Raw genomic sequence first — 20,881 nt, 5'->3', positions numbered from 1 at the left:
AAGTGAACGTGACACATAGTTCTCTCTGTTTTAGTTATTACAATGTTATTGACTATATCTCTATGCTGTACGTCATGTCACCACGACTATTTGTACATCTTAGTACCTTCACCTTTTTCGACCACCCTCCCAACAGCCCTCCCATCTGGCAACCGTCAAAACATTCTCTGTACCTGTTAGCCTGTTTCTGTTCCACTTGTTCATTTATTTTGTTTTATTTTTTTAAATATATTTTTATTGATTTCAGAGAAGAAGGGAGAGAGGGGAGAGAGAGATAGAAACATCAGTGATGAGAGCAATCATTGATTGGCTGCCTCTGCCTCCTGCACATCCCACAATGGGGATGGAGCCCGCAACCAGGCATGTTCCCTTGACTGGAATCGAACCGGAGACCCCTCAGTCCCCAGGCTGCCAAGAGTGGGCAGAGCCTGAACCGGGCAGCGGGCAGGGGCGTCCCGCCAGCACACTCCCAGCCAGCGAGTGCCGGCCTCCTCACGGCTGCCAGTGCCGGAGTTAAAGTCCGGCTCCAGGGCCTGGAGGGGTGCTGGACTTGGTGGAGTTTCCCTGAAAGTTCAGGTTGCACCCTAATCTGGAAAAGGGACAGGAGCTGGACTATACTTAGCAGAAGGGTACAATAGTGGCAATAGTGTAAGCCAAGCCACAACCCTCCCCCCCCCCCACCCCCCGCTCTGCTCCCAGCCCTCAGGGCAGCAGACAACAAGCAAACCAGGGGCTGCGGGCCCGGTGCCTGAGCGGGGCAGGTGCCTGAGCGGGGCAGGTGCCTGAGCAGGGCGGTGCCTGAGCGGGGCGGTGCCTGAGCTGGCCGGTGCCTGAGCGGGACAGGTGCCTGAGCGGGACAGGTGCCTGAGCGGGGCGGTGCCTGAGCGGGGCAGGTGCCTGAGCGGGGCGGTGCCTGAGCGGGGCAGGTGCCTGAGCGGGGCGGTGCCTGAGCGGGCCGGTGCCTGAGCGGGGCAGGTGCCTGAGCGGGGCCGGTGCCTGAGCGGGCCCGGTGCCTGAGCGGGGCAGGTGCCTGAGCGGGGCCGGTGCCTGAGCGGGGCAGGTGCCTGAGCGGGGCCGGTGCCTGAGCGGGGCAGGTGCCTGAGCGGGGCGGTGCCTGAGCGGGGCAGGTGCCTGAGCGGGGGCGGTGCCTGAGCAGGGCGGTGCCTGAGCGGGGCAGGTGCCTGAGCGGGGCGGTGCCTGAGCGGGGCAGGTGCCTGAGCGGGGCGGTGCCTGAGCGGGGCAGGTGCCTGAGCGGGGCGGTGCCTGAGCGGGCCGGTGCCTGAGCGGGCCGGTGCCTGAGCGGGGCAGGTGCCTGAGCGGGGCCGGTGCCTGAGCGGGGCAGGTGCCTGAGCGGGGCGGTGCCTGAGCGGGGCAGGTGCCTGAGCGGGGCGGTGCCTGAGCAGGGCGGTGCCTGAGCGGGGCAGGTGCCTGAGCGGGGCAGGTGCCTGAGCGGGGCAGGTGCCTGAGCGGGGCGGTGCCTGAGCGGGCCGGTGCCTGAGCGGGCCGGTGCCTGAGCGGGGCAGGTGCCTGAGCGGGGCCGGTGCCTGAGCGGGACAGGTGCCTGAGCGGGGCGGTGCCTGAGCGGGCCGGTGCCTGAGCGGGACAGGTGCCTGAGCGGGCCGGTGCCTGAGCGGGGCAGGTGCCTGAGCGGGGCGGTGCCTGAGCGGGGCAGGTGCCTGAGCGGGGCGGTGCCTGAGCGGGCCGGTGCCTGAGCGGGGCAGGTGCCTGAGCGGGACAGGTGCCTGAGCGGGGCAGGTGCCTGAGCGGGGCCGGTGCCTGAGCGGGCCCGGTGCCTGAGCGGGGCAGGTGCCTGAGCGGGGCCGGTGCCTGAGCGGGACAGGTGCCTGAGCGGGGCGGTGCCTGAGCGGGCCGGTGCCTGAGCGGGACAGGTGCCTGAGCGGGCCGGTGCCTGAGCGGGGCAGGTGCCTGAGCGGGGCGGTGCCTGAGCGGGGCAGGTGCCTGAGCGGGCCGGTGCCTGAGCGGGGCAGGTGCCTGAGCGGGGCAGGTGCCTGAGCGGGCCGGTGCCTGAGCGGGGCGGTGCCTGAGCAGGCCGGTGCCTGAGCGGGGCCGGTGCCTGAGCGGGACAGGGAAGGACCGCAAATGTCCCAAGGGATCCCTGTGAGGCGGAATTTGGGATTGTGCTCGTGGCTGCACTCTGTAAATTTACTGCTACCAGCAGCAGCAGCCACACAGTTGGCCTGGGCTTGCGGCCGTGCTGTGGTCAGCTGGGTCCTGCGGCCGGGCTGTGGTCAGCTGGGTCGTGTGGCCGTGCTGCGGTCAGCTGGGTCGTGTGGCCGGGCTGCGGTCAGCTGGGTTGTGTGGCTGTGCTGCGGTCAGCTGGGTCCTGTGGCCGGGCTGCGGTCAGCTGGGTTGTGTGGCCGGGCTGCAGTCAGCTGGGTTCTGTGGCCGGGCTGCGGTCAGCAGGTGCTCTGGGGACAGCATATCCTGAAGTGTGTGCCAGTGCCTTGGGTTAAATATTGCCACTGGCCAGTTTCAAGCTACTGAAGCTTTAACGGCCAGCTGCAAAGTCCTTGAATATTAACAGCCTCTGTGTGAGCCTCAGCCGGCCTGCCTAGTGCTGCCGGCCTGGTGCTCCACGGTTTCTGCCAGAACACTCCTGCGGGGTTCACTGCTCCTGCCCTCGGGCCTCCTTACAGGGCTTCCCATGACCTCCCTAACCCAACCGGACCCCTCCCAGCTCACATCACTAGTCTCCATTCTCCGCTTGACTTTCCTTCTTAACTTCTGTCACTTTCTGACATTCAATCTATAACAATAAAAGCATAATATGCTAATTAGACTGGAAGTCTTTCCGAACGACCTTCCAGATGAAGCCAGGGCTGCAAGGGAAGTCCGGGTCCCAGGTGCCAGAGGGAAGCTGGTGCCCGCACCCTGGAGAAGGGAGGCGTACTCTTGCACGAATTTTGTGCATCAGCCTCTAGTATACATATATTTTTTCTGTTAATCCTCACCTGAAGATATTTCTATTGATTTTACAGAGTGGAAATGAGGGGGCGGTGGGGGAGGGAGAGAGAGAGAGAGAGAGAGAGAGAGAGAGAGAGAGAGAGAGATCAATCGGTTGCCTCCCACACCTGGGGCAGGAGATCAAACCTGCAGCCCAGGTACGTGCCCTTGACCAGAAATTGAACCCCGACCTTTGGGTGCCTGGGCCGACACTCTACCACTTAGCCACACTGGCCAGAGCACATTCAGTACATTTTATTTTATTTTTTTCTGCTAATCCTCACCTGAGGATATTTTTCCATTGATATTTAGAGAGAGTGGAAGAGAGAGGGAAAGACAGAGAGAAATATTGCTGTGAGAGAAACACATTGATTGATTGCCTCCTGCATGAGCCCTGACCAGGGCCTGGGTGGGAAGGAGCTTGCAACCCTTGACTGGAGTCGAACTTGGGATCCTTTGTCTTGCAGGCTGATGCTCTATCCACTGAGCAAAACCGGCTAGGACATATTCAGTATATTTTAAAAAACATTTGTATTTTTTCCAGCTTTGTTGAAGTAAGATTGACAAATTAAATTGTGTATATTTAAGGTGTATGATGAGAGGTAACAGTTACCACAATCAGGTTAATGAGCACACCCACCACCTCATGTAGCTCCCGCTCAGCATGTTACTTCTCACTGTGCTCATGCCTGCCAGCTGCCCCGTGTCTGTGAGGACAGCTGTGGTACCACCAGAGCCCCGGCACCTGCAGTGCACCGGCCACATGAGTCCAGTACACACTGTTGAGTCACTGATGTTAGGGACACTTTTCTATCGACCACACACTGGGCCAAGACTTCCATGCGCAGCAGGTACTCGACCTCAATGCTCTCCCTGTAAAGCTGTTATTTTCTCCAGAATCAGATTGACCCCGGTGGGCGATTCCAGTCTCCGGGACCAGGGGCTCCAGCTCACTCTCCCTCAGAGCCTTGTCCTTCTTCCTAGAACTGCTCACAGCGCCCAGGAGGAGGGCCTCTGCGCTCCCCACAGGCGCTCAGGCCTGCTCCATCGCCTGAGGGTGAGAGCTCAGGTCCCATGGGGTACCCGTCCCGCATTGCTCTGTGCTCTGTGGCTCCAGGGCCCTTCCCCGGCCCAGCTCGGCCCTCAGTGTCCGCTTCCCCTGTGCTTGGGCTCCTCCTGGGTCTGCAGCATCCTCGTCGCGGAACTTTCAGCCTCTACTCCATGAGCTGTGGACTGATGGAGGCGAGTCTTCAGGATCACTGCCTCCATCCCGCTCTCATCACGGTTCGGTGAGAGTGGGCAGCACAGAGATGCAGCCTGCAGGCTTGGGCATAATGACAATGATGCTGACATTAACTGCCTTTTATCCATTCAGCACACTCTGAGCCCCTACTTCCTGCAGGCAAGTAAACTGTGGGAGGTAGGAGGCGTTAGTGCTATGAAGAAAGAGGGAGTCTAGAAAGACCTGGGGAGTGCGGGCGGGCAGTGGTCGGAAAGGCCTGGCTGAGAAGCCGGTCCAAGGGAGGAGTGAAAGCGTGCATGGGGCGCAGAGCTGCCCGCAGAGGGCGCTGCGGTGCTCAGGCCGGGCGGGGGGGGGGGGGGGGGGGGCGGGGGGGTGGCCTGGGCGACAGTCCAGGGAGAGGATTGTCAGGGCTGGGGGAGCTGCGGCCCAGGCCTGAGGCCCCAGCCTCTCCCATAACCCTGACGATGCCCCTGGGAGCTGTACATCATTTCCCGGGGATGAGACTGAGCCTCAGACAGCCCAATGGCACCCCCCAGGTAACAACGCTGCTCAGGGTCAGAGCCTGGGATCAGCGTCCAATCTTGAGGCTCCAAGTTCAGGGATTTCTGTGCCACGCCCGGTTCCGACAGATGCTCCTCCCCGCCCCCCCCCCCCACCCCGCACCTTCCCCGCCCCTCGCCTCCAGGACCCTCCTGCCAACAGGGCAGGGCAGGGCCCTCTTACTCAACAATGGCCATTCTTCTCCCCCCACCCCTCCCCCCCAGAACCCCGAGCTCAGAACCTGAGCTCAGGACACAGCTGCTGAGGCTGTGTGCTCTCGGGTGTCCAGGAGGGACCTCTTTCTGCCTCCGGTTTCTCTAGAGCCCAGCCCCCTGGTCCTGCTGGTCGTGGGAAGCCAGGAGGCTGCATTGGACAGGACTCCCTCCCCAGGTGACAGCCAGGCTCTCTGCAGGTAGGGGTCTGAGTGAAATGGCAGTTTGACTGACAGGCCCTGCTGTCAGCCTTCCTTCTGCCAAGGTTACAGATTTCAGCACTGATGGCTGAGTATCAGGTCTCCCCCCCCCGCACCCCCCCGCAGGGAGTATGACCCTGTGGGGTTGGTTTCTAGAGGCAGCCCTTTTCAAGGCTCCTCCAGAGCGTCTGACGCTGGGCTGTGGGCGAGAGCCGAGAGCCGCCAATGAGGCCGGGCTGGTGGAGAACGGAAGGTAGCCATTTGTTCAGTCCTCGCTCAGCAAACACCCCCTGAGCTCCAGCCGGCGGCCGTCCTGGGCCGGGAGCCCCAGCAGCAGAGGCAGCCCTGCTGACAAGGAGTATGAGTGCGAAGCCCGCGGAGATAAGGATGCCAAGTTCGAAGCGAACGGGGCTGTGGCAGAGGTGCTGGAAGCAGAGGAGGTCCTGTCTGTGATGATTCAACAGGAAGCCTCTGCTTAGAGGGCAGAGCTGAGAATAAGCGCGGCACGGCGGGCGGCCACTGCTCCATGTACGAGAGGCCCCGAGGCTGGCTGGGTCTGTGGGGGATGGGGTTATGTGGGGCACAGTCAGGGCTCAGTGCCGGGCCAGCTGGGAGCAAGCCCCCCGTGTTAGCGCTGCTCTTATCACACTTACTTATAAAAGTGACCCGCCACCGCGCTCTCCAGCGCGGGGTGCACGCAGAATCCAGGCTGGAGTTGGCGGGACACAGGGCAGGTGTAGGGAGGGCCAAGGTGGGGCTGAGGGCGCGTGCCGGGTGAACCAGAGTGGGTCCAGAGTTGAGGGGAGCCCTGTGGCCAGGCTAGGCTGAGGGGCAGCCAGAGTCTCAGGAGAGAGAGCGAGGAGAGGAGAAGACCACCTTCCCCGGCCCCCCTGGTCACCCCCCCTATGCCCAGCAATGCGATAGCGCCCTGTTTTCTCCCTTCCGTCACATGCCGACTTCGGGGTAAAACCTTCCGGGTCCCTATTTAAAACGTCCACACCCACCCTGGCCTCATGGCTCGGCGGCTGGGAGTGTGGGCCCTGACTACTGGTGGGTTTGAGCCTAGTCGGGCACGTACAGGGGGCAGCCGGTCAATGTTCCCTGCCACATTGATGCCTTTCTCTCCCTCCCTCTCTCTCTCCCCCTCCTTCTCTCTCTCAAATCAATGAACATAGCCTTGGGGGAGGATTTTTGAAAAATGTCCACAGTCCCCCTCACCTATCACTTTCAAACCTCCCTGATTTAGTTTTGTTCTTAGCACTCATCTGAATCTGGCATACTATATGCTCTCTTTCTCATCACTGTGTTTCCCATTCTAGACTACAGGCTCCATGCACACAAGAAATAGTGTCTATTTGGTTCGCTTCTGTATTCCCAGTGCCTAGAATGGTACTTCGCATGTATTAAGATTTAAAAAAATATTTGATGAGTGAACAAATGCGTGAATGAATGAATGAATGAGATCGTGACTGGAGTTGGCAGGTGTCTGACTAAGGGGGCTCCCCTGAGCCAGGCTTGGTCTCTGCCCGTGAGACCAGGGGCACTGGGAGGAGCTCTCCAGGTCCTGCCCCAGTCTTGCTTGTTGCTAGGCACCCAGGGCTATCTGCCCTGGTGACCGCCTGTGCCTGGCCTATGGCACCTCCTGTGCTCATGTCTGTTTCACTGCTACGATGTCAAACCCACAGACTGCACAGCTGAATTGCCTGGGAGGCTTAAGAGGCACACAATCAATTATAATACATTCATCTCGTTTGGACCCCAGTTCAAACAAACTTAAAATTTATGAGATAATTGGGATAATTCACATATTGTCTGGATAGTTGATATGAAGGAGTTATTATTAATTTTTAAGTAGGATGATAGTATTGTGGTTATGTTTTGTTAAGAAATTCTTACCTTTTAGAGATGCATGGTGAAATACGTATGGATACAATGTATGCTGCCTGGGACTGGCTTCAACATCATCCAGGGTGGGGAGAGGATGAGGCTATGAGTGAAATAAGATGAAGGACAAATTCTTTATCATGTCTTCACAGCTACCCAGGGAGGCAGGCGCTGCTCACCCATTCTCCAGAGGGTGCTAGTTCTGGGAGTGGACTTGGTATTTTTGAAAATCTGCGAACACTTCCAAAGGCCAAGATCCAAGGAGTGAGTGTGAGATGTGGGTATGCCGGCAGTGTTGAATGGTGATTTAGACTAGAGGTTGTGCACTGGTAGAGCCAGGTAAATGTTTCTGGCTTTGCTGGCCACAGAGGGTCTCTGCAAGTACATACTCACTTGTTATAGTGAAAGCAGCCACAGACAACGTTACAGAACGGGAGGGCGGTGATGCAATGACACTGGTTTTGCAAGAACAGGCAGGGTAGACCAGTTGGCCAGCTCAGGTCAGCCAGTCACCAGTAACAATGATGTCATCCGTTGAGCCTCGTCATTAGCCCCAGAATCACCCAGGAAGGCCAGCTTGGTGAGGTTTCAGGTTGGGGAACCAGACCATCCCAAGTGCTGCCCTGTGGGACACCAAGCCCCAGGGAGACAGAGACCCTTTGTTTGGGACCTGGCCCTGTTTCTCGTCACATGGCTGTTAACTCATATCCTTTAATATCCTTTCATAAACTAGTAGCCTAGCGGGCACACGGGCTCCCTGAGCACTGTGAGTGCCGAGCAAATGCACGGAGCCCAAGGGGGGTGCAGGACTCTCTGGTTTCCAGCCCGTCTGTCCGTCAGAAGCACAGGCGACGACCGGGATTGAGATTGGCTTCTGGAGTGGAGGAAGGCCAGGGCCAGCCCGTAGCCCGAGGCTGGTGAGAGGTGGTGGCATGGAAAGCGCCGGATGCTGAGTTACAGGCTGTTACAATACTCAGTGCGGAGACTTGGTCACAATTATGGACCATAAGGTTGTATTAGATCTATTTTTATTATTATTTTTATTTTTTTGAATCATTATAAACTCTGTTTTTTTTAAATTGTTTTATTGCTTAAAGTATTACAAAGAGTAATTACATATGTCTCCTTTTCCTGCCCTTGACAATCCCCTGGCCTCCCCTACCCCTCAGTGTCTTATGTCCATTGGTTATGCTTATATGCATGCATACAAGTCCTTTGGTTGATCTCTTACCAGCCCCCTCCCGCCTCCCAACCCTCCCTGGCCTTCCTGCTGTAGTTGGACAGTCTGTTTGAGGCTGCTCTGCCTCTGTATCTATTTTTGTTCATCACTTTATAATGGTCTTTATTATTCATAAATGAGTGAGATCATGTGGTATTTTTCCTTCATTGACTGGCTTATTTCACTTAGCATAATGCTCTCCAGTTCCATCCATGCTGTTGCAAATGGTAAGAATTCTTTCTTTCTTTTTTTCCCCTCAACATAGATCAGCTGCCTCCTGCACACCTCCCACTGGGGATGTGCCCGCAACCAAGGTACATGCCTTGACCGGGATGGAACCCAGGACCTCTCGGTCCGCAGGTCGATGCTCTATCCACTGAGCCAAACTGGTTAGGGCAAGAATTCCTTCTTTTTTACAGCAGCATAGTATTCCATCATGTAGATGTACCACAGTTTTCTAATCCATTCATCTACTGAAGGGCACTTAGGCTGTTTCCAGATTTTAGCTATGGTGAATTGTGCTGCTATGAACATAGGGGTGCATATATCCTTTCTGATTGGTGTTTCTGTTTTCTTGGGATATATTCCTAGAAGTGGGATCACGGGGTCAAATGGGAGTTCCATTTTTAGTTTTTTGAGGAAACTCCATACTGTCTTCCATAGTGGCTGCACCAGTCTGCATTCCCACCAGCAGTGCATGAGTGTTCCTTTTTCTTCACATCCTCTCCAGCACTTGTTGTTTGTTGATTTGTTGATGATAGCCAGTCTGACAGGTGTGAGATGGTACCTCATTGTTGTTTTGATTTGCATCTCTCGGGTGATTAGTGACTTTGAGCATGTTTTCATATGTCTCTTGGCTTTCTGAATGTCCTCTTGTGTCTATTTAGGTTCTTTCCCCATTTTTTGATTTGATTGTTTATCTTGCTTTTGTTAAGTTGTATGAGTTCCCTATAAATGTTGGAGATTAAATCCTTATCGGTGATAACATTGGCAAATATGTTCTCCCATGCAGTGGGCTTTCTTGTTGTTTTGTTGATGGTTTCTTTTGCTGTGCAGAAAGTTTTTATTTTGATGTAGTCCCATTTGTTTATTTTCTCTTTAGTTTCCAATGCCCTAGGAGCTGTATCGGCGAAGAAATTGCTTCGGCATATGTCTGAGATTTTGTTGCCTTTGGATTCTTCTAGTATTTTTATGGTTTCCAGTCGTACATTTAAGTCCTTTATCCATTTTGAGTTTATTTTTGTGTATGGTGTAAGTTGGTGGTCTAGTTTCATTTTTTTTGCATGTATCTGTCCAATTTTCCCAACACCATTTATTAAAGAGACTGTCTTGACTCCATTGTATGTTCTTGCCTCCTTTGTCAAATATTAATTGAGCATATTGGTTCGGGTTGATTTCTGGGCTCTCTATTCTATTCCATTGATCTATATGTCTGTTCTTGTGCCAGTACCAGGCAGTTTTGAGAACAGTGGCTTTGTAATACAGCTTGATATCTGGTATTGAGATCCCACCTACTTTGTTCTTCTTTCTCAGGATTGCTGCAGCTATTCGGGGTCTTTTTTTATTTCAGATGAATTTTTGGAGAGTTCGTTCTAGGCCTGTGAAATATGCCATTGGTATTTTAATGGTAAGTGCGTTGAATTTATAGATTGCTTTGGGTAGCATGGACATTTTAATGATGTTGATTCTACCAATCCAAGAACATGGTATGTTCTTCCATCTGTTTATGTCTTCCTCTATCTCTTTTTTCAACATCCTGTATTTTTCTGAGTAGAGGTGTTTTACCTCTTTAGTTAAGTTTATTCCTAGGTATCTTAATTTTTTTGGTGCGATGGTAAATGGGATTGTCTTTTTAGTCTCTCTTTCTGTAAGTTCACTATTGGTGTATTGAAATGCCATAGATTTCATGGTGTTAATTTTGTATCCTGCTACATTGCCAAATTCATTTATTAAGTCTAATAGTTTTTTGATGAAGTCTTTAGGGTTTTTCATGTATAATATCATGTCATCTGCAAATAAGGACAGTTTTACTCCTTCTTTTCCAATTTGGATGTCTTTTATTTCTTCTTCTTGTCTAATTGCAATGGCTAGTACTTCTAGTACTATGTCGAACAGGAGTGGTGAGAGTGGGCATCCCTGTCTTGTTCCTGTTCTTAGGGGAAATGGTGTTAGTTTTTGTCATTGAGTCTGATGTTGGCTGTGGGTTTGTCATCTATGGCTTTTATTATGTTGAGGTATGATCCTTCTATTCCCACCTTACTGAGAGTTTTTTTTTTTATCAAGAAAGGGTATTGGATTTTGTGAAATGCTTTTTCTGCATCAATTGATATGACTATGTGGTTTTTTTCTTTCAATTTGTTTATGTGATGTATCACGTTTATTGATTTTCGGATATTGTACCATCCTTGCATCCCTGGGATAAATCCTACTTGGTCATGGTGTATGATCTTTCTGATGTACTGCTGGATCCAATTTGCTAAGATTTTGTTGAGGATTTTGGCATCTATGTTCATGAGGGATATTGGCCTGTAATTCTCTTTCATGATGTTGTCTTTATCTGGTTTTGGTATTAGGGTGTTGCTGGCTTCATAGAATGAGCTTGGAAATGTTCCTTCCTCTTGAATTTTTTGTAGTAGTCTGAGGAGGATAGGTTTTAGTTCTTCCTTGAATATTTGGTAAAACTCCCCTGTGAAGCTGTCTGGTTATATTTTTCTAGGAATATGTCCATTTCCTCCAGGTTGTCTAGTTTGTTGGAGTAGAGTTGTCCATAGTATTTTTTAACAATCATTTGTATTTCTGTGGGGTCTGTTGTTATTTCATCTCCATCATTTCTGATTTTGTTTATTTGGGTCCTCTCTCTTTGCTTCTTGGTGAGCCTGACTAGAGGTTCATTAATCTTGTTTATCCTTTCAAAGAACCAGCTCTTGGTTTCATTGATTTTCTGTATTGTTTTTTTGGTCTCTATGTCATTTATTTCTGCTCTTATCTTTATTATCTCCTTCCTTCTGCTCACCCTGGGCTTTTCTTGTTGCTCTCTTTCTAATTCTTTGAGATGTAGAGTTAGATGATTTACTACCATTTTTTTCTGTTGTTTTTTTTTTTTTTTTTTTTTTTTTTTTCCAGATAGGCCTGTAGAGCTATAAACTTCCCTCTCAGGACTGCTTTCATTGTGTCCCAAAGGTTTTGGTTTTTTTTTTATTGTCATTAGTTTCCAGGATGTTTTTAATTTCTTCTTTGATCTTATTGGTAACCCAATCAATATTTAATAACATGCTACTCAGCTTCCAAGTGTTTGAGTGTTTTGGGTTGTTTTTATTGTAATTTATTTCTAATATTATGCCATTGTGGTCTGAGAAGATGCTTGGTATGATTTCAATCTTCTTGAATTTGGGGAGACTTTGTTTGTCACCCAATATGTGGTCTATTTTTGAAAATGTCCCATGAGCACTTGAGAAGAACGTATATTCCATGGCTTTGGGGTGAAATGTTCTGAAGATGTCAATTAAGTCCATCTGATCTAGTGAGTCATTTAGGATTGCTGTTTCTTTGCCGATTTTTTGTCTAGAGGATTTATCCAGTGATGTCAGTAGTGTATTAAAGTCCTGTACTATGATTGTATTGTTGTCGATCTCTCCCTTGATATCTTCCAGGAGTTTTTTTTTTTTTTAATGTATTTGGGTGCTCCTGCATTGGGTGCATATATGTTTATCAGGGTTATATCCTCTTGTTGTATTGAACCCTTTAGTATATGAAGTGGCCTTCCTTATCTCTTGTTATGGCCTTCACTTTGAGGTCTATTTTGTCCGATATAAGTATTGCTACCCCAGCTTTCTCTTCATTTCCATTTGCCTGAAAGATATTTTTCCATTCCTTCACTTTCAGTCTGTGTGAGTCCCTTATTCCGAGGTGGGTCTATTGTAGACAGCAAATATATGGGTCATGTTTTTTATTTTTTATCCATTCAGCCACTCGATGTCTTTTATTGGAGCATTTAGTCCATTTACGTTTAAAGTTATTATTGAAAGGTACTTGTTTGTAGCCATTTCTATTTTTTTGTGCCTGTTTTATTTCTGAGCTTTTTATTTCTTCTTTTTACACCAGTCCTTTTAGCATTTCTTGCATTGCTGGCTTGGTGGTGATAAACTCCCTTAGCTGTTTTTTGTCTGTGAAGCTTCTTATTTCCCCTTCAATTTTGAATGATAGCCTTGCTGGATAGAGTATTCTTGGATTCAGTCCTTTGCTTTGCATCACTTTGTAAATTTCTGTCCATTCTTTTCTGGCCTGATGTGTTTCTGTTGAGAAATCATTTGATAATCTAATGGGAGATCCCTTGTATGTAACTTTCTGTCTCTCTCTTGCAGCCTGTAAGATTCTCTCTTTGTCCTGAACATTTGCCATGGTAATTATGATGTGTCTTGGTGTGGGTCTTTTCGGGTTCACCTTGTTTGGGACTCTCTGTGCTTGTGTGACATTTTTCTTCCCCACCTCAGGGAAGTTTTCTGATATTATTTCTTCATATAGGTTTTCTAACCCTTGTTCCTCTTTTTGTTGTTCTGGCACCCCTATTATTCGTATGTTGTTTCGTTTCATGTTGCCCCATAGCTCCCTTAGGCTCTCCTCCTATCATTTAATTTTTTTCTCCAATTGCAGTTCAGTTTGGGTGTGTTTTGCTTCCCTGTCTTCTAATTCACTAATTCAGTCCTCCGCTTCTCCTAGTCTACTGTTGAAACTTTCAATGGTGTTTTTTATTGCAGCTATATCACTCTTCATTTCTTCTTGGTTCTTACATAAGTTATTGATCTTTTCATCCATTTCTTTTTGATTTTTACATAAGTTGTTGATTTTTTTCATCCATTTCTTCTTGATTCTTGTGTAAGTTGTTGATTTTTTCCTTCACCCGGTTTATGCATTCTAGGACCCTTAATCTGAATTCTTTTTCTGTCATGTTGCATGACTCTGTTTCACTTTGCTGCTTTTCTGGTGAGTCCTCCTTTTCTTTCCTTTGGGGGTTTCTTTGTCTACCCATGTTTGATCTCACCGACATATCTACATGTTGAGTCATTCAGGGGCTGCTCCTTGGGTGGCAGTGGCTCCTTGGGCTGTGGTTGCTCCTCGGGCAGTTGTGGTAGCAGCCACTCCTTGGTTGGCAGCAGCTCCTCTGGTGGGTGCTGTTCACAGCTGTGGTGGCTCCTGTGGCTGGTGGGGGGAGGCTTCACACACAACTGCTGTTTCTCAGACAGAGAGTGTAGTGATCACAAGACTGCTGTTCCTTGGATGGGGGCGGGCTACACATGCAGCCGCTATTCGTCGAATTGGGGCAGACTGCTCACGTGGCTGCTGCTCCTTGAATGGGGGCTGGCTGCACGCTGATGTCGCTCCTCTGATGTGGTGGGCTGCTTGTGGGGCTACTGCTCCTTGGACTTGGACAGGTTGATTGTAGATCTGCTGCTCCTCGGACGGGGGTGGGCTGCTTGCGCGGCTGCTGCTCTCTGGACGGAAGTGAGCTGCACATGTGGCTGCCCCTCCTCAGATGGGGATGGGCCACTCACTCGGCTGCTGCTTGTTGTACAGGTGCAGGCTGTTGTGGCTCTGCTCCTTGGACCGGTGCTTGCTGTGCAAGGCTGCCACTCCTCAGATGTGGGCGGTCTGCTTGTGTGGCTGCCACTCCTCGGACCGGGGTGGGCTACTGCTGCTCCTTGAATGGGGATGGGCTGCTCGCAGAACTGCTGCTCCTCGGATGGGGCGGGCTGCTCACACAGCTGCTGTTCCTTGGATTGGGCAGGCTGCTCGTGCGGCTGCTGCTGCTTGGACGAGGGCAAGATGCTTGCGCAGCTGCTGCTCCTCAGACTAGTGCAGGGTGAAGGCTGTATGCAGCTGCTGCTCCTCAGATGGGGGCGGGCTCCGCAGGGCTGCTGCTCCTCAGACAGGTCAGACTGCTTGTGTGGTTGCTGCTCCTCAGATGGGGAAGTGGGCTGTTTACACAGCTGCTGCTTCTTGGACAGGGGCAGGCCACATGAGGCTGCTGCTCATGGGGCTGATGCTCCTTGGACAAGAGCATGCTGCTCACGTGTCTGCTGCTCATGTGGTTGAAAAAATAATGTGAAAAGAAGTAGGAAATAAAGCAACAAACAAAAAAAGAGCAACAAACAAAAAAAGGGAAAACAAAGAAAAAAGCAAAAAAAAAAAAAAAGCTAACAAAATAATAATAAAAAAATAAAAATGGAAAATTGAAATGTCATTCCTTTGGCTGGCTTAAAATCCCAGTTTTCTGGAATGTGTCTAGATCTATTTTTAAAAAAATCCTCAGCTAGCTTGCCAAACACCTTTCCCAGGTGAATATTCCTTCCTCCCTCCCTTCCTTCCTTCCTTCCTTCCTTCCTTCCTTCCTTCCTTCCTTCCTTCCTTCCTCTTGTTCATTTCCTTACCATTCTTAGCCAGATGCTAGGAATGTAGCAGTCAACAAATAAGTTAAGATCCTTATCAATTGAACCTGAGTTGACTAGAATGTCTGCTGTGTGTTCTTAGCTGAGGCACTCGTGTAGTATATGTGCTGCACAGGAAAGCAGTGAGCTTGCGGAGGCCGCACAGAGGTCTGACTGCCCTCTGAGTGTTAGGGAGACATACGTTGTTATGGAGACAGGCAGCTTCTGCTTCCTGTCCACCCCCCCCCCCCAAAAAAAAACAGGAGAAAAAAAGGAAAGGAAGCCATGTTATAAATCTAGTATGTACTGTTATAGGAAGATATTTAGAATCTACTCCATATTAGTGAATAAGATAATTGGAACACCAAACAATATGCATATCTGATTCTATAGGGGTTGCAGCACCTATAAGGGTTTATTCCAGATTCTTAACAGCAGCTTTTCAAGAATGGGGTTATGGGAGAGATTTTTATTTTCTACTTAATGTATTTTTATTGTATTGGTTAGCATTTTTACAAGTGTGTACTCTAGTCATGACTTTTCAAACACCTAATTGCACTTGAGGAAAGCCTTTGTTCACAACTAAAATGGGGCACACGGTGAGGTGGCGAGCTTCCTGTGATAAGGGGCATTCAAGCAGGAGCAGGAGGAGCAGGAAGCAGAAGCTGTGATGGGAGATGGACCGGTCATCTCTGAGAGCCAGAGCTTCACCGAGGACTCATCCGTGTAAGGACTTGCTTTGTAGCTGGCGAGCCAGTGGGCTCAGCTGCTGGGATGTGGCTTCTTGCTGCCCTGAGTGGGGCCCTGCGTCTCTGAGCTACTCCTGTGCACAGGTCCTGGAGTTAATTGGATGCGTTGCCTCTCCTCCAGGGCACTGCCAGCTGTGGGAATTGCTGGGGAGACAGGGGCTGTGCTCCAGCCATGTTCTATATGGGGACGCCGGCAGGGAAGGAGGGGGAGGGAGTTCCGACGTGGCCCCGCCTGCCCCCTGTGTTGATAAGGGCCCTGCTTCTCGCCCTGCAGGTGGGCCATGGCGCTTTTCTGGAGGGCCCTGCTGCTGGCAAGCTCCTGCGTGTCTGCAGTCCAGGGCTGGCCAGCGGAGGACAGCGAGGAGGATGTGGACATCCTGCCCCAGCCCCTGCACATCGCACAGGAAGGCCACCTGATGGTGCTGACGCCTGCAGGTCTGACCCAGATGCTCAACCAGACCCGCTTTCTCCTGGTGCTGTTTTGTGAGTGCCCACTATTGGGGGCAGGGGTGGTGGAGGTGAGACTGCCTGCTTGCTCCTGGAGGACAGGGGAGTTTATATATTGCTACACACTAGAACGCCCATGTGTAAGTAACCTCACTCCCCATCCCCAGAGGAGAGCACAGGTGCAGGGAGATGGCGTCTGCGTTTGGGTGAGCTTTCCCCCGGCCCCTCCTGTGCTCCATCAATGAGGCAGAGAGAAGGGAAGGCCTTCCTGAGAAGGGAACAGTTCATGAAGGCCTGGGGCCGGCAGGCAGCAGCCCAGGTGTGATCTGGGAGGAGAGCTTTTCTGGCAGCAGAATTGGCAAGTGCCAAGGCCCATAGGCCGAAGTGCCAGGCGCTGCAGCTGTGGTGAAGAGCAGAGTGTGGGGAGCAGGGCTACAAGGATGAGCAGCGGAGCCGAGGCTGTGCGGGCCATGGCAATGGCGAGGATTTGTTGGCTAGCCCTGAGGAATTAGAAGGGTCGATGCCCATCGGAAGGCCTCACCCCTGGGAGCACCTGGCACACAGTAAAGTGCCCTGTGGGTGGGAGGAGGGCTAGTCTCAGAACACTGTTCCATGTGTGAGCTGGAGCCTGGTCTCCAACATGGTTACCCATCCTTAGCGATATGGGCTCTGTTGCTGGACAACTCTTAGTTGTGTGCTGGGGGGGGGGGGGGGGGGCAGGTAATGCCCGGGCATTGTGGGAGGTTTAGCAGCACCTTCAGTGTCTGCCCACTAGAGGCAGTGACACTCCAGCTGGGATGAGCAGACATGTCCCCAGACATGGCCACCACAGTCTGAGAGAGGGGACTCCAGCTTCCTGTGCTGGGAGCCAACCTCCAGTCCCTGCTCTCGCCGCTCCCCCAGCCCCTCCCTCAACTTGCACTGGTGCTCAGGAACGGGGAGGGCTTTCTGCTAAAGGCAGGCAAGCACTGGCTCTAGGCCCATTGCCCACAACCATATCTACATTCTGCGGGCAGAGCACAGCCTGTTCACACTGCTCACCCCATGCCTAGCGCCAGCCACAGGCAGGCGGAACCTGGGGCTCCTGACAATGTGGTCACCCTGCCTTCCTTTACCCAGGAACCAGAAGGTCTGCTGGGGGTCCAGACATCTCCACGGGGCCTCCCTTTCCAGAGGGAACCCCGTCAGAGCAAGGCCAAAGGGTGGCCACCAGGTCATCACAATGGTTCATGCTTATTGGGCACTTCTGTGCCAGTGCTTTGCTTACACGTAGGCTCATCCTCAGGCACAGGATCTGTTAATTTCTCATTATACAGATAAGACACCAAGGCACAGAGATGCTCTAAAAATGAACTTACTTGGGCCTCAAGTGCCATAAGTCCTGTGATTGTTCATGAGCGAACCTAAGGATTTCACGTTCAGCGAGTGCCGGACATGTGCCAGGCAGTGACCAGGTGGAGCTCAGGACCCGAGGAGGCGGTGCTGGGAGGAGTTCCTGGTCTCCCAGCAAAGGCTCTGACCCATGCACAGGCCGCCCAGCCCCACTGTGCAGGCAACAGTGTCCATCCAGGCGTCGCCATGCCCGGTCACACTAGCGTGTCCAGTCAGCCAGGCCATGGCCATAAGCCCCAGGCCTGAGGGGCGTATGCGTTCATCTCACCTTGACATCCTCACCACCTGCCGCCTCCTGGTTGCCAGGTCAGAGACCTGGGAGTCCCTGGTTTCTCTCCCACTCCCACTCCACATCTGATCCTGGCTCGAAGCAGCCAGCTCCCCCATGGCACCCCTAGGCTCTGGCCACTTCTCACCCCTCCGTCGCCACTACCCAGCTCAAGCCTACACCGCCTCCCCCAGGCTATACAGTGCTTCCAGGTCTCCCTGGGCCCACTCTTTCCCCTCTGATTTAATCTCCGTACAACATTCAGAAAAACCCAGTAAAAAGTAAGTCGGATCACATCTCACTGTGCCTCAAACCTCCAGTACCTTCCACCACCCTCAGAGGAAAGGCCACAGTCTGCACAGTGCACTTCCTGTTCCTCTGCCTGGCACACTTTCTTCATAGACCCACATGGCTTGCTCTCACCTCCTTCAGTTTTAGGGAAATGTCCTGGCTTGGCCTCCCTGCTCAAACCCAGTCCCCGCGACCCTCCGTGTCCCCAGTGCTGCTGCTGCTTTCTCCACGGCACTTACATCTGACGCAGAATTAGCCCACTTCTTTATTTTGTTTATGATCTGCCTTCTCCAATGAGAGCGGGGGATTCTATCTGCTCACTGTTCAATCCCTAGCACCTACAACAGTGCCCAGCTCAGGGCAGATCCTAACATAGATGTGCTTGCTGGCCAGCTGGGTGAATGGCTGGCTGGGTGGCTGGCTGGGTGAATGGGTGGCTGGGTGAATGGCTGGGTGGCTGGCTGGGTGGCTGGCTGGGTGGGTGGATGGGTGGGTGGCTCGGAGGGTGGGTGGCTTGGGTGGCTGGCTGGGTGGGTGAATGGCTGGGTGAGTAGATGGGTGGCTGGCTGGCTGGGTGAATGGCTGGCTGGGTGGATGGCTGGGTGTCTGGATGGCTGGGTGGATGGCTGGGTAGCTGGCTGGGTGGTTGGATGAATGGCTGGGTGGCTGGATGGGTGAATGGCTGGGTGGGTGTATGGCTGGCTGGGTTGCTGGCTGGGTGGGTGTATGGCTGGCTGGGTGTATGGCTGGGTGTATGGCTGGGTGGGTGGCTGGGTGAATGGCTGGCTGTGTGGCTGGATGCGTGGATGGATGGGTGGATGGGTGGGTGGCTGGGAGGGTGGGTGGCTTGGGTGGCTGGCTGGGTGGGTGAATGGCTGGGTGAGTGGATGGGTGGCTGGCTGGCTGGGTGAATGGCTGGCTGGGTGTATGGCTGGCTGGGTGTATGGCTGGGTGTATAGCTGGGTGGGTGGCTGGGTGAATGGCTGGCTGGGTGGATGGGTGTGTGGATGGCTGGGTGGGTGGATGGGTGAATGGCTGGCTGGGTGGCTGGAAGCCTGGAATGCTGGGTGGGTGGCTGGGTGAATGGCTGGCTGGGTGGATGGCTGGGTGGGTGAATGGCTGGGTGGGTGGCTGGCTGGGTGGCTGGCTGGGTGGGTGGCTGGCTGGGTGGGTGAATGGCTGGGTGGTGGCTGGGTGGCTGGCTGGGTGGGTGAATGGCTGGGTGGGTGGCTGGGTGGGTGGCTGGGAGGGTGGGTGGCTGGCTGGGTGGCTGGCTGGGTGGGTGGATGGGTGGGTGGCTGGGTGGATGGCTGGATGAAGCTCTGTCACTGTTACAGGCAGGTCCTTTCCTCTGGCTGTCAGCTCCTGGCTGTCTCAACCTTTCCCTCACTTTGATGTGGGAACCTGAGCTGGTGTGGAACTCTGAAAGCCCCTGCCCCATGGACAGCCATCCCATGTGTTTCTCTTGCCTGGAGCTGCTCCCTTAGAAGCCCAGCGTTGCAGGCTGTCAGCCACCAGTCCCGAGCCAGGCCCACCGCTCTGGGAGGCAACAGAAGAGGCCATAGCGGGCAGGGTGGGCAGCGGCCTGCTGGTGTTGAGGGAGGGGTACTGAAGGCAGTGATGGGCCAAGGCAGGGGGGACAGGTGCAGGTCTGTGGGGGAAAGCCCAAATTCCCACTGACTGACAGGGTGTTTGATGAAAAGGATCACTCACTTCCTTGCCTGTGGAGGGCTGGCAGCCTGTGCCCACTGCCTGGGGCTGGCTTTCTGGGTCTTGCTTCACAAAAGACTTCTCTGTAGAACTTTAAACTTGTCCGTGGCAGTGGGGTGGTTCCTGTTCTCCAAGTGCCCCAGATGGACAAGGGTGTTTGAAAAAGATGAAGGTTCTGGCTGAAAAAGGAGTCAATGGCCCCTGCCCTGGCCCCGCCCCCTGCTCAGACACCAGGTGTGAGGTCCAGGACATTTCCCACCCTTAACCCAGCCCAGAATTTTTTAATTTAAATTTTTATTAGAGTATAGTTGGCATACAATGTTATATTAGCCTCAGGTATACAACATAGAGATTTGATGTTTATGTAACCAGTGATGTGGTCACCAGGCTGTCACTGTACAATTTTTTTTATTTTTTAAAAATATTTTTATTGATTTCAGATTGGAAGGGAGAAGGAGGGAGAGAGAGAAATATCAATGGTGACAGAGAATCATTGATTGGCTGCCTCCTGCAGGCTCCCTACTGGGGATCATGCCTGCAACCTGGGCATGTGCCCTTGATCAGAATCTAACCCCACCCTTCAGTCTGCAGGCCAACGCTCTATCCACTGAGCCAAACCAGCTAGGGCTCACTCTGGGGGTGGCCTCAGAGGGTGGGGAGCATCACAACCTCTCCCTACAGCCCCACACCCCCTGCCCGCCACACACACACACACACACACACACACACACACACACACCCACTGGCTTCCTTGCTGGAGAGTCCCCTACGTATTTAATGCAGCGGCAGGGCTGTGGGGCCATTTGGCCTGTCAGCTCCTGGACTTCCCACCAGAGGGCGCTCCTGCTCTCCTTCTGTCTCCCTGCTGCTCCTCTCTAGTGTCTGACCATAGAAATCTTACAATAATAGTAACAGCAGCTATTATATATGTATAATACTAGAGGGCCGGTGCACAAAAATTTGTGCATTCGTGGGGTAGGGGTCCCTCAGCCTGGCCTGTGCCCTCTCGCAGTCTGGGACCCCTCAGGGGGTGACCACCTGCTGGCTTAGGCCTGCTCCCCTGGGGATTGGGCCTAAGCTGGCAATCAGACATCCCTGTGGCAGCCCGGCCGCCCTCAGGGGATGTCCACTTGCCAGCAGGGAGCAGATCTAAGCTGCAGTCGGACATCCTTAGTGCTGCTGAGGAGGCAGGAGAGGCTCCACTACCACCACTGTACTGACAGCTGTCAGCCTGGCTTGTGGCTGAGCAGAGCTCCCCCATGTGGGAGCGCACTGACCACCAGGGGGCAGCTTCTGCATTGAGCGTCTGCCCCCTGGTGATCAGTGTGTGTCATAGTGAC

The 20,881-nt window shown here is 52.7% G+C and overlaps 1 protein-coding gene across 1 annotated transcript in view; it reads left to right on the top strand.

The window, feature by feature from the left end:
* Positions 1-15,714: 15,714 nt before the first annotated feature.
* The window catches only part of PDILT (protein disulfide isomerase like, testis expressed), a 37,352-nt gene continuing 32,185 nt past the window's right edge, over positions 15,715-20,881 (top strand). Inside the window, exon 1 of the mRNA XM_059691805.1 lies at positions 15,715-15,916. Within this exon, the coding sequence (XP_059547788.1) occupies positions 15,715-15,916 (202 nt within the window). The remainder of the gene's footprint in view (positions 15,917-20,881) is intronic.

This window comes from Myotis daubentonii, chromosome 4 (assembly GCF_963259705.1).
Source record: "Myotis daubentonii chromosome 4, mMyoDau2.1, whole genome shotgun sequence".
Taxonomy (NCBI): Eukaryota; Metazoa; Chordata; class Mammalia; order Chiroptera; family Vespertilionidae; genus Myotis; species Myotis daubentonii.
The sequence above is the reverse complement of the archived record's forward strand: the minus strand, read 5'-3'. Positions and strand labels throughout refer to the sequence as shown.